At 43.4% G+C, this 13,716-nt stretch overlaps 1 protein-coding gene across 8 annotated transcripts in view; it reads right to left on the bottom strand.

The window, feature by feature from the left end:
* RGS20 (regulator of G protein signaling 20) overlaps positions 1-13,716 on the bottom strand; it is a 49,399-nt gene that overhangs the window by 13,898 nt on the left and 21,785 nt on the right. For 4 of the 8 annotated variants that reach the window (XM_059043543.2, XM_067017565.1, XM_067017570.1 and 1 more), the window contains exon 2: positions 4,108-4,256. The exons of 3 other annotated variants lie outside the window; for them this stretch is intronic. In XM_059043543.2, the coding sequence (XP_058899526.2) occupies positions 4,108-4,253 (146 nt within the window). In that variant the 5' untranslated portion in view covers positions 4,254-4,256. Of the gene's footprint in view, positions 1-4,107; positions 4,257-11,340; positions 11,414-13,716 lie in introns of those variants that run through there. One more of the 8 variants, XM_067017568.1, reaches the window with a different exon arrangement.

Below are 13,716 nucleotides of genomic sequence, written 5' to 3'. Positions count from 1 at the left end.
CAGACTTCTTTCGTAAGAGAAAACAGTACTACACAGTGGGTATGAAAAAGCAAAGAGGAAAAGGAAGGATGAATTTGACAAGATTCTTAAAATAACTGTAAGTTGTATTATGAATAAATAATGCAATATGTACTTAAGCTTTGGCATTTTTTCCATGTCTCATTTTTTTAAAAGTAGGAATATTTCTTAGAAGACAACGTGTTCTTGAAAAACAGTAATATATTTTGTGTCAATTTTTTGAACCTGAATTTATTTTTATTGTTAAAGTAGAATACGAAAATGTTGATAGAAGCCAAAATAGTTGCTCACCACTTTGAAGAAATATTCAATAAAAGAAGACCCCTGCTTAGGTCTCTTTTGGTAAAGTTTAGAGTTGTTATAAAGAGGAAAAATTTCTTCAGTCTTCTAGAAAGGAAAACAAAAAGCTTATTTTCAAGAGATCAAGACTCTGCATGACTTCTTTTATAAAATGAAACGCCTGAAGGCCAGAAAGCAGGATTCTGAGAAAGATAATACAACGGCTAAGAAAACTAATTGCCATTTACCTTTCTTAAAAATGGCCCCTTGGGCTTCCCTGGTGGCGCCGTGGTTGAGGGTCCGCCTGCCGATGCAGGGGACGCGGGTTCGTGCCCCGGTCCGGGAGGATCCCACGTGCCGCGGGGCGGCTGGGCCCGTGAGCCGTGGCTGCTGCGCCTGCGCGTCCGGAGCCTGTGCTCCGCAACGGGAGAGGCCACGGCATTGAGAGGCCCGCGTACCGCAAAAAAAAAAAAAAAAAAAAAAAAAAAAAGGACTCTTGTAAACGAATAAAAAAAATCACTCGGAAAAAAAAAATGGACTCACTGTGTACTCTCAACATGGATAAATCTCAAAAGCATGTTGTGAAAAAAATCAAGGAAATCAAATATTGGAACAGTTGAAGTTTTCCACGCACTTTTTTCCCAACCTATTTCCCCCTTTCTTATCCTGAGATAACCACCACACTTATTTTTTTGTTTTTTATCATTACTATTCACAGTTACCCTACCCTCTCTAGAAATGTATAAATAAATAAATAAAAATACATAGATACACACATATTTCCAAACTTTGTAGATAGGCATTCCTTCACAAGTTGCTTTTTCTCCTTTTTCTCCTTTCAAAGCAAATGCATTTAAAAGCCGGACGGTGTCACATTACATAACTACACCACAAAGCATCTATCCAGATATTTTCAGTTTTTCTCAATCAGATTAATGCTGCTATGACCCCTCTCACAGGATGACTCATGATGCAACGTACAAGTCTTTGGATGAAATGTGTTTTTATTTTTCCTGCTAGCACATTTTAATATTTTAATGTAGCCAAATTTATGAATCTCTTCCTTTTACAGATTTTCCTCTTTCTTTTTAAAAGTAACTCTTCCCAACACCAAGATCATAAAGATATTATCTTGTGTTTTCCTCTTGGATATTCCCGTTTAGACTTTTAAGCCATCTGGAGTTGATCTTGGGAGATTAATTTTTTACATGATGCAGTATAGGAATATAAATCTATTTCTATGGATTTGGATACCAGGTAGGGTGACCAACCTTCCCAGTTTGTCTGGGGCTCTTGGGTTTTCTGGGACACAGGACTTTCAATGCTGAAACGAACCAGGCAACTGGGATGAGCTGGTCACCTAATGCCAGGAATCTGGGTATTTATAGAATAGCTCATTCCTTCTTTTGCTGAAGCCACCTTTGCCATATGCTGATAAAGTTTTCAGTATTTTTTTTTTAATTTTTAAAAATGTTTAATTTTTTTTGGCTGCGTTGGCTCTTTGTTGCTGTGCACGGGCTTTCTCTAGTTGTGGTGTGCGGGGGCTACTCTTTGTTGCGGTGTGCGGGCTTCTCTTGCTGCAGAGCATGGGCTCTAGGCGTGTGGGCTTCAGTAGTTGTGGCACGCGGGCTCTAGAGCGCATAGCACGCGGGCTCAGTAGTTGTGGCTCACGGGCTCTAGAGCGCAGGCTCAGTAGTTGTAGCACACGGGCTCAGTAGTTGTGGCTCGCAGGCTCTAGAGCAGAGGCTCAGTAGTTGTGGCGCACAGGCTTAGTTGCTCCGCAGCATGTGGGACCTTCCCAGACCAGGGCTTGAACCCGTGTCCCCTGCACTGGCAGGCGGATTCTTAACCAGTGCGCCACCAGGGAAGCCCCAGTATTTCTTTTATTGCCTTCCCTTGATGTGGAAAAATCGATGTTCCATTTCTAAGCATAATTAATTTTGAAAGAAAATGTTCTTACAGTTTTTTCCTAAGAAAGACTGAGGTATTTGATTTGTTGATTGTTAACATGAGGTTATTTGTTTATGGCTCTGGATTTACACTTTCTAACACAAAATTAAATACCAAGTTTTACAGCTGTGTTTGCTTCTTTTGTATTCATCAGTGTTACTTGTTTCCCATGACTGCCCTCTGGGTTCACTTTTTACCCTTGAATACATCCTTAGTTCTTTAGGGAGGGTCTGAAGGCAGTTACCTCTCTTGGCCTTTGTATGTCTGAAAATGACTTCTTTTACCTACACTCCTGAGTTATAGTTTGACTAAGTTTTCTCTTACTTTGCTCCCGTACTTTGAAGACATTGCTCTCTGGTCTTTCGCAGACACACATACCACGTGCTCCACAGGTGCTGGCTGTGATGAGGACGTCCAGGTACAGATTTATATTTTATCCGCCCTGGTTGACGTTAGGAGGAGGAGGCTGCTCCGGGACCCGTCAGCACCTGTCGCCCACACACCATCAGTCCCAGACATTGTTCAGGCCATGGTCCCCACCTCCTGCGCCATCCCAAGGCACCAGAGCAGGGAAGGGGGGATGGGGTAAAGGCCAGGCGGCATCCCTCCTGCACAGGGACACCTTTGCACACCTCTCAGGCGCCATCTCACTGAGCCTCAGGAGCAGAGTAAACGGGTCGAGAGGGGCCTCAGTGCAGTCTCTTCACCCCTGGTGGGTCCCCTCCCCGACTAGCGGGGGTCCTGGACACCTCGGTGCGTCGGGGGCGCCAGCGCGCCCTTTCCTCCCGTCTCCTGCCGGGCCCTCTAGACCCCTTGTCAGGGCTGAAGGCTCACTTTAAACTCCGGCTGCTCGGCTCTGGTCAGCCACTCTCCCCTATGTTCCCACTTGAGTCTGGGGTTCTGTCCCGAATGGACCGATCTCCCAGCATCAGGGTAACATCCATCCTCAGAGGCACCGGCCTGGAACTTTTTGGAAATTAACACCAGCCCGGGGCAAATCAGGAGCAGCCCCAACAGTCCTGGACTTTTCTTTCACCTTCAGCCTCCAGCCTGCCCACCCCCAGTTCTAATGGTTCTACGTCCCGGATCCGTTTTCCTTCTTCTCCACGGGATAGCGAGGTCTGGTCTAACTTGCAGTCAAGCCCGAATAAATTTACAATAATCGAATTGCCTAAAGCTATGCACACATTTGGCTGTCACGAAGCACGTTTCATACCCAAGATTTCAGAAATGCAACCTAATGTTCCTGTGATTTCTGGGTGTAAATCAGCCCTGTTTCTCCCGATCTTCAACAGTGACTCAAATGCTCAAGTTATATCTCTTTTTTTAAAGCAATGATTGTGTATCTTCCACTACTAGTAAGTGAGCCTATATTTTTAGATGTTCCTCTCTCTGTCAAGCTTAGTTTTTGACATTTTTCTTTATTAAAAAACAATATTAATAAAACAGAAGCAGCAGAATATAAAATGCAGGCTCATTCTCCTTCCTAACCTAAACTTAAAGACCCAGATTAAATTCTAAGTCCTCCATGAAGCCTTTGTTACCAACTGGAGGGCCTTGAGTTCACTCCTTTCTGCCCAGATATTAATATTCAATCGTCAGCTGCCTTCGATTGTTCTTTAGATATTTGATATCCATTAGTTAGCCTGATTTCAGGGATTTGCATATGTCTCTCCAGAGCTAGGATGCAGCCTCCTCTTGGGTTTGTTTGTTTTTGTTGTCGTCCTTTACAGAAGCCACATCAGAGGCAGGCATATAGCAGTTGCTTAAAAGCACTTAACCGCATTCATCATAAACTGGCACCATTCAGGGTACCGTTTTCCTACCAGGAGCGCGTTCATGAAAAGCCGCAAACCTTACCAAGAACAGCTACAACAGCAGCACCAGCAGAAGCAACGAGCGTTGGACCCCCGGTTCCCCACTCCGTGCTGGCCTGGGGCGGAGGCTGCGGGCCCTTGGGCTGCGCACACCTGCCGCCTTCGCATCTCCATGGGTTCTGATCCCATCGGCTGCAACAGGGAAAGCAAAAGCGGGGCGGGGGCACAGTTAGCACCACAGAAGCTGGAGATGCCGATTCCGTTGTCGTTTGGATCATTCAGAAGATGCAGTGTGACTCTCTCCAGATCATTTCTGCTAATTCTGGTAAAATTTGGTGCTTACAATCCATTCATTGACCAAACATTTATTCCCTGTCTAGAAGGACTGTGATAAATTCTAGGAGTGAAACGACGAATGGGGGGGGTCCCTGTGCTAAGGCGCTCACAGTTGGGTCAAGGAGACAGACGCTGGCATCACATCCCTCAGACATCGCGGTGAGGACCTACCGCAGGTGCGTTTCCCAGCTCGGGTCCCCCCACCCCCGGCCCCGCTGGGCCATCGTGAGGAGGGGGGCAGTTACAGGGGCAGCTAGATCGCAGCTGCAGGACCCTTGGAGCCGCGCCCGTGTGCGGTCCTGCTCAGGGGTGCCCAGGACGCGAGCCCGGCTCAGGACTGTGACCCACACCCATCCTGCCACGTGTAGGGACGGTGCCCTGGCCTCCCTCCCTGGACACTGCGCGGTCGGAAACTGCTTCATCCCCCGCCTTGCCTGAGAACTACAGGAATGGTTGAAAGAGAGAAATATAAACACAGCATAAGAAACGAGAAATCGCTGGGTCCGTTTTTATTTTTGATACAATGGTTTGAATTGTTGGTAGGGTAAAAAAGAAAAAAATCCCATCTGTGTTAAAGAACCTTAAACAGACCTTTGGAATCGAATTCTGAATTTGATATTCTATTCCAACATTAGATTTATCTATCCCTACTATTACTTATCCTTATATGCTGTTGGACTTTGTTTTAATTATCATAATTTTATTATATGTTTTCATATCGGGTAAGTTAAATTCCCTTCATGAATTAAAAAAACCAGGGAGTTCCCTGGTGGCCTAGTGGTTAGGATTCTGGGCTTTCACTGCTGTGGCCTGGGTTCGATTCCTGGCCGGGGAACCGAGATCCCACAAGCTGCCATGGCACAGCCAGGGGGGGAAAAAAAAAAAGGTTATGAATTAAAACCAAAAAACCTTTTTGGCTGTTCTTGCCTGTTTGTGTTCCAGTGGAATTTTGGGATCAGCTCATCAACACCATGTGGGAATCTGATTAGGACCACACTGGATTTACGAGAAATATTTGTGAGAAATGACATCTGTTTCAGTACCTATCAGGGATGACTGTGTGATATGGAAGAACCATTGTTCTATTACAAGTCCATCACTAAAGGGATGTTGCCTATAAGCTTAAATGATACGTAACAGCCCACCTCTGGGAACCCTGCCTCCCAGGTCATGAGCATTAAGCTAAAGTACCTTTGTTTAGCTCACAAGAAACATCCTGACCAGGCCCACGTCTGGATGGCTGCAGGAAGGAATTCACACCGCCCTTTCGCCCTTTCGGAGGCTGATGGGAGCCAGGAAGTGCTCGACTTTACTCCCCCCCCCCCCCCTTTGAGTATAAAAGAAGCCTGAACTCTAATTTGCGGAAGATGGTTCTTTGAGACCTTAGTCCCTCCACTTCTTGGTCTGCTGGCTCTCCGAATAAAGTCGCTGTTCCCGGCCTCAACAGCCCGTCTCTCGATTTATTGGTCTGTCCTGCAGCGGGCAGTAAGAGCTTGGACGTAACTACTACTCAGGATTGGCCCTTGTCTTTTAATCATCCTGGGATGTAAGTTCCAAGACAGAACGAGAGACCCGTCAGAGGGATTTACTGTCCCTTCCTCCACAGCCAGAACAATGCTTACAACGCCGTCCACAGCGCCCAGCCTGGGTGGTCCAGCCTGCTGAGTGGACCCCTTTGAATGCCCCTGGGGGACAAGCTGGGCTCCTCTGGCATCACGTTCTCACCGCGTCCGCGGCATTTCAGTGGAGCCGGAGACTGACGATGGTTTCACTTCATTCAGGACACGGAGAGGCAAGGACACGCCAGAACAGTCTCCAAACAAACACGCTTTCGGCCAGAGATGCTCCGGGTAACTTATTTTCTCAGGGATACTGATGCACCTTTGCCTCATTAAAAACAAAATCCCCGTTGCTTCTCAAAAGAAGGAAGGACTGTGACGCGGTCATGTCAGTGGGTTTCAACGTCTTTGCGAGACTGGGTCTCCCCCGTCGGTCAGGAAATAGCTATTCATTTAAACCCTGTCTTATGTACAGTTCAAGAGCTGTCCTCAAACAGGCTCTGCATATTTTTGATAGGTTTTTTTCCTGAATATTTTAGAGGTCAATTTTTGCTGCTGTTGTAAATACCTCCCCGCGCCCCATGTTTCTAAATAGTTACTTCAGAGTCTAGGAAGGCTAAGGACACTCTATCTGACCTCTCTATTGACTTCTCTTAGTTTTACCAGTCTTCCTGTTAATTCTCTTGTTAGAATCTCTTGTTTCCTAGTTAGATACTGTCTGTAAATAATCACACTTTACTTTCTGTCCCTTTCCAAGGTATATACCTCTTTCCTCTCCTTGGTCTTACTTCACTGGCCAGGAAGTTCAGTAAATTTTGAAAAGTAGAAATACTGTCAGGCACTTTTGTTTTCTTCATGACTTTAATGAGGAGACTGACAGTATTTTCCCCGTATGTGTGATGTGCGTCGGAGGTCTCGGCGAGAAGGTAACTTTACCAAGTTAAGCAAGTTTTCTTATATTGCTTACATAGTATAAAATAAGTTGTGCCAGCCTATCTTAATAGTTAACGTATTTTATTTGTTCGTACACACCTATTTCTTTGTAAATACAGTTGTCCCTCAGCACCCATGGGGGACTGGCTCCAGGACCCCCAGGATACCAAAGTTCACAGATGCTCAAGTCCCTTACATAACACGATGTGGTGTTTGCACATAACCTGTGCACATCCTCCTGGACGCTTTAAATTATCTCTAGATTACTTGTAATACCTAATACAATGTAAAGGCCGTGTGAATAGTTGCCAGTGCAAGGCATAATTCAAGTTTTGATTTTTGGAACTTTCTGGAGTTTTTCCCGGTATTTTTGATCTGAGGTTGGTTGAATCCACGGATGCAGAACCTGGGGATACAGAGTGCCAGCTTACCTGGAAGAATCTTGATGATTCCGTGAGTAAACTCTTAGAGAACGTCACAAGGTTGCTCGTGACTAAATACAGCCTTCAGAAATCAGAGGCAAATCTCATCAAAGTCTGTTCTTACACACTTTTGAAAACAGCTTTACTGAGGTCTAGCAGACATGCAACAAATGGCACATGTTTATTGATGTTTTGACACGTATATACTTGTGACACCACGACCACAGTCAAGACCACATCATCAAGCTCAAAAGTTTCTTCACATCACTTGGGATCCCTCCCTCTTGTACCTGCCGGCCCCAGACAGTCACTGATCTGCTTTCTTTTACTACATATTAATTTGCATTTACTAGAATTTTATATAAATGGAATCATACGACATCTACTCTTTTTTATCTGGCTTTCTTCATTCAGCATAGTTATTTTGTGATTGTTGTATTGTTCATTCCTTTGTATTTCTGAGCAGTATTCCATTGTATAGATGTACCACAATTTCCTTATCCACTCATGTACTGATGGACTTATACCTTTTTGATAGTTGCTGGAAAGATTATATGTATATCTCAGTGTCTCCTTTTGAACGTGAAAGCCTTTTATCAGACAAAATGAGAGGTGTATGTTGCTGAGACTGTGTTAAAAGGTACTGCACTATTTACAGCTGTAACGTGTTTCTCCAGTGTTCTTCCACGTTGACTAACATAACCATAATGCTTGATAGTTATGTTCTTTTGGCATTTGTATCGGGTTAGTCCTGGAATGTTAACCATTTTCCTAATTTATAATCCCTCATTTCTTTTCTCAGTGTTCTATGTCTCAGTTCATCTTCCTAGAGTCTCAACTTGGTCTCAGAATCTATTTAATTTTTCCTCTGAATATCATTACAGTTTCTTGTATGGTTTCTTGGAATTCTTATACATGGTTCAGTAATTCTGACATCTTAAATCATTTAAAGCTTTAAATACACAAGTACACAGAAATATATGCCATTCCTATAAAATTTACTAACAAGCTACCATCTCTCAGTTCCTCAAAATTCTAAATTAATAGGCATGGTTTTCACTCAGTCACTAGCTGTTGGAATGTTTAGTGGCGGGCGTGGTCACGATACCCAGGCCCTGCTGAGCAGTGGTGAAATCCGAGAGCCTGAGAGGAAGCTAAAAATGTTAATAAAACATGAATATAAAGATAAGCAAAATGCTGATAATTGTTGAAGTTGTGTCATTGACCATGGCATTTGTTATACTACCCTCACTACATTTACGTATGTTTGAAAATTTTCCTTAATGAAGTTTCCAAAATGTCAAATTCTATCGCATTTAAAAAAAGATCTTTTGAGATGATCATATGAATTTCCTTCTTTGAATAGTTAATGAAGTGAATCACATTAATGCTTTTTTTTTTTTTTTTGGCCGCACTGGGTGGAGTGTGGGATTTTAGTTCCCTGACCAGGCATCTAACCTGAGCCCCCTGCAGTGGAAGCACAGAGACCTGACCACTGGGCCACCAGGGGAGTCCCAAAGGCATTTCTTTTTTCTTTTTAATTAAATTAATTAATTAATTTGGTTGTGTTGGGTCTTCGTTGCTGTGCGCGGGCTTTCTCTAGTTGCGGCGAGCGGGGGCTACTCTTTGTTGCGGTGCGTGGTCTTCTCATTGCGGTGGCTTCTCTTGTTGCGGAACACGGGCTCTAGGTGCGCGGGCTTTAGTAGTTATGGCATGCGGGCTCAGTAGTTGTGGCGCACAGGCTTAGTTGCTCCGTGGCATGTGGGATCTTCCTGGACCAGGGCTCGAACCCGTGCCCCCTGTGTTGGCAGGCGGATTGTTAACCACTGTGCCACCAGGGAAGCCCCCCAAATACATTTCTTAATGTTGAATCACTCTTACCTTCCTAAGTAAACTCTTGTTGGGTCTAAAAGACGATTATTCTTTTATTATACTGCTGGAATTGGTTTGGTAATATTTTTTAGGGAATTAAAAAATCTATTTATCTTTGTTTTTTTCTAAGAGAATTATTTTTTCCCTGAAGATATGTAGAATCTGCCAGTAAAATTACCAGAACCTTTCAGGCGTGGCTTGCTGACGATGTTTTCAATTTACTCTTTGATTTCTGTTCTTTTCATAGTTTCTTCCCGGCTTTGAGTCAATTTGGCATTTTTCATTTCCTGAAAAGAATCCATCCCTTTCATCTAGTTTTCAAATTTACTGGAACTTTTCATTTTTAGTCATCTTAATTGTCAGATCAAGATGCTTTAAATTACAGCAGGCTTGTTCAAAATGCAAATAGGTAGTCGCTTACGGGAGAGTTGAATATTTAGTGTCACTAAATATTTGTAGAGGGTTTTCTTTTTTAACATCTTTATTGGAGTATAGTTGCTTCACAATGGTGTGTTAGTTTCTGCTTTACAACAAAGTGAGTCAGTTATACATGTACATATGTCCGAGAATTAGTTTTTAAAATGTCATAGCTAATGTGAAGACTAACCACATGTATTACCTGAATGCTACCTAGTTACAAGATTTAAAAAATATGCCATTGTCAGTTATGTTAGTTCAGCTCATCCTTCCAGACACTGATGTGTGGTCTGCTTCGCCAGACTAGCTTGCATCTTTTTCTTTGCCTCCATCATATCGTGTGGGAGAACCCCACACACATTTCATTTCCATTTGCTTTTCCTAAGCAACATGGAATCAGTGCTCCTTTGCTATTGCTATTCTATTCTTCCCCTGCTGTGTGTCTGGCACAGACTGCTGGCCATCATTTCCGTGTCGGCTGGGGTGACCCAAGCAAGCCACAAACTTGAGGCCTCAGTGACTGGCTGCCTTTGCTTGAGGATCCCGAGGCTCAGAAGTCAGATGAATGTAAAACCAACGTCAGCGACCTCGGAAACAGTTTCTATAATTTATGGCAGCCTGAGGAAATGGGAATAACAGGTGGGCAGTTTATTAAATATTCAGATCTTAGCTAAGAGATGATCCTACTCAAACATTGCTTTTCCAGTCCTGGGAACCCAGCATTACAGAGAATTCTTTCAAAGTTCAAGCAAAAGCCAAGGTAAATAAGGTAAATTCTTTTTTTTTTTTTTTTTTTTTTTTTTGGCTGCACTGGGTCTTCGTTGCGGTGTGGTGGCTTCCCTTGTTGTGAAGCACGGGCTCTAGGCACGCAGGCTTCAGTAGTTGCGGTGCATGGGCTCAGTAGTTGTGGCGCCTGGGCTTAGCTGCTCCGTAGCATGTGGGATCTTCCTGGACCAGGGCTTAAACCTGTGTCCCTTGCATTGGCAGGCGGATTCTTAACCACTGTGCCACCAGGGAAGTCCCTGGCAGGTGGATTCTTAACCACTGCGCCACCAGGGAAGTTCTCCAAGGTAAATTCTTAATCTTGATCGCAATCTTCTGGTAATTTGGAGTTGAAAGCAGTAACTAGTTAGAAAAAATTTTAACCAGACCGTGATTAGCTCAGAAAAGTTATTTCTTATTTTCTGGTAAGCTTGAACTTGGTGGTTGGATTCCATGAATAGCTATTTATTTTCATTATGGTTTCCAAATTCTAAAAATAGCCATTATTGAATAACGCATTGGGAATATGAGGAAACATCAAGTATTGTGTGAAAAAAATCTTATCTCTTAGAAGGGCCTGAGACCTGAATCCATGTTCCATATGGTGTAGAATCATAGACAAGATCCTGATGAAGGAGAGCCAAGAACCTTAAAGGACATACATTCAAAACCATCCTCCGCGACCTTTGGAAACACAGTCTGATCATCAGTAGGACATGATGGGCTCTGAAAGAGTTAAGCCAGAACGTAAGGAAATTTGAGAGGAGAAATTCCTCTGTGTGTCCCCAGCTGTCTCTCTTTATAAAGATATCCTAATCCAGTATGACCTCATCTTCACTTGATTACATCTGCAAAAGCCCTTTTTCCAAATAAGGCCACAGTTACAAGTACCAGGGTTAGGACTTTGTCTTAGCCCGTTCGGGCTGCCTTAACAAAGGCCCACAGACCGGGAGCTTATAAACAATGGATATTTACTTCTCACAGTTCTGGAGGCTGGAAGTCTGAGATCAGGGGGCCAGCAGGTCACAGTCTGGCGAGGGCACCCTTCCTGCTGTGTCCTCACAAGGTGAAGGGGACCAGGGATCTCTCCGGAGCCTCTTTTATGAGAGCATCCATGGGCTCCCAAGGTCTCCACCGACTGATACCATCATCTTTAGGGCTTAGGGTTTCAACCCATGGATTTTGTGGGGGGGACACGAACATTCAGCCATATTAGACTTCAACATATGTGGGGGGGGGGGATACAATTTAACCCACGACACTGTCTAACATAGTCAGGGGCTCCTGTGAAGCCATTTTAATGCTTCTTTCCAGAATGAATCATCCCCATTCGCGTCCAGATGACTGGCTACTTTAATCTAGAGCTGAGCTGATGAAACAAGGTGATACTTTATTAATGATGTTATACTAAAAGTCATTTTAAAAATGAAAATAACACACGCCCATGGTGGGAAAAAAACAGACAATCATGAAGGAGTTGCTATGAAAACTCCTAGAGGAAAACATCATTATCTGTTTTTTTTTTTTTTTTTTTGCGGTATGCGGGCCTCTCACTGTTGTGGCCTCTCCCATTGCGGAGCACAGGCTCCGGACGCACAGGCTCAGCGGCCATGGCTCACGGGCTTAGTTGCTCCGCGGCATGTGGGATCTTCCCGGACCAGGGCACGAACCCGTGTCTCCTGCATCGGCAGGCGGATTCTCAACCACTGCGCCACCAGGGAAGCCCATTATCTGTTTTTTGTATGTCCTTCCAGATAGCTACACACATTTTAAGAAAATGGGAGAATAGTATACACACCACCCCGTGCCTCTCTTTTTCACCTGACAAAGCACTGAGGTTCTTTTCACATTAGGACATGTGGTCTACTGTCCACACCGGAGTGAACTAGGTTTCACCAACTTAAGTGTCTCAGAAAAGACAAAGGCACAACCCAGATGCTTTGCTTCTCGAGTAAGGATTTGTTTCTATTGTGTTTGGGTGTACCCAGATTATTTGTTCATTGATTCGAGAAATGAAAACAGAGGTAGAAAAGTAGAGTCTAATACCACCTTAAGGGATTCTCTTATCCCTTCTATGGGTGGGTTCAGTCATCACACTGAAGCGAGCACAGAAGGGCTGGAACCTCTGTGCCTAGAAGAGTGGATGGTAAGGAGAGGTTGGCTGAATGAATGAACACTTCAAACAAAAACAGATGCTTTGTTTAACATCATACCTCATATACAATAATGCCTGTGCTTCTGCTGTGCTAGAGTTTTGCTGTACCGTATACAGAAAAGGTCGTCCCATTGACATCCCACCTAAAAGGTCTGATTGGTGGAGCAGTTTTCAAGGCTAATTAAGAGAATAATGCTCATATTTTTTGGGGGGGGGGTGGTGTTTACAGATTACAAGAGACTTTTATATGTATCACCTAATTCCTTCCTTCCCACAATTTCGTTAGCCAGGAAAGACAGTTATTAATTCCTCTTTTCAGTAAAGAAACCAAGGCTTGAAGAGGCTTAACTCACCCCCTGAGGTGACACAGATGACCTGTAGCCCAGGTCACCGAGCCCTCAGCCAATGCTCTTTCTTCAGCACCGGCCTGTCAGTCCAAGGGACTCTTTCAGAAATTTCATAGCTCAGTGCAGACACGTGCATTTAAAAATACACTAATGTGATAAGAGTTCCAGTTATGATGCTTACTTTTACCTGAACATGATCTAATCTACTTAATTTTTAGGCCAAAGGAGCTAAAGTGACTTGTCCACAGACACAGGGCTAGTTGATAGCATATGTGGGATTAGAATTCACAAACACACACACAGAGCCATCCTTTCTCTCCAGTACATTATGCTGTTTCCCTTGAGACTGCATATATTTTTATTTTTTTATCTTTCACTTAAAAAAAAAATTTAAACCGTTTTTAAAAACGGAAGTATAGTTAATTTACAATGTTGTGTTAGTTTCAAGTGTACAGCAAAGTCATTCATATATATATATATATTTCAGATTCTTTTCCATTATAGGTATTACAAGATATTGACTATAGTTCCCTGTGCTATACGGTAGGTCCTTGTTGGTTATCTATTTTATATATAGTCGTGTGTATCTGTTAATCCCAAACTCCTAATTTATCTCACCCCATCCCCTTTGGTAACCATAAGTTTGTTTTCTATGTCTGTGAGTCTATTTCTATTTTGTAAATAAGTCCATTTGTATCACTCTTTTCTAGATTCCACATGTAAGTGATATCATATGATATTTGTCTAACTTACTTCACTTAATATGATATTTTTACAAACGTTAACATGCACTTAGGTCTTTAGACATTCCGATCAGTTTTTTCATTTCTTTTGGCCCAAAATGCAGAA

Source organism: Kogia breviceps, chromosome 17 (assembly GCF_026419965.1).
Source record: "Kogia breviceps isolate mKogBre1 chromosome 17, mKogBre1 haplotype 1, whole genome shotgun sequence".
Taxonomy (NCBI): Eukaryota; Metazoa; Chordata; class Mammalia; order Artiodactyla; family Physeteridae; genus Kogia; species Kogia breviceps.
The sequence above is the reverse complement of the archived record's forward strand: the minus strand, read 5'-3'. Positions and strand labels throughout refer to the sequence as shown.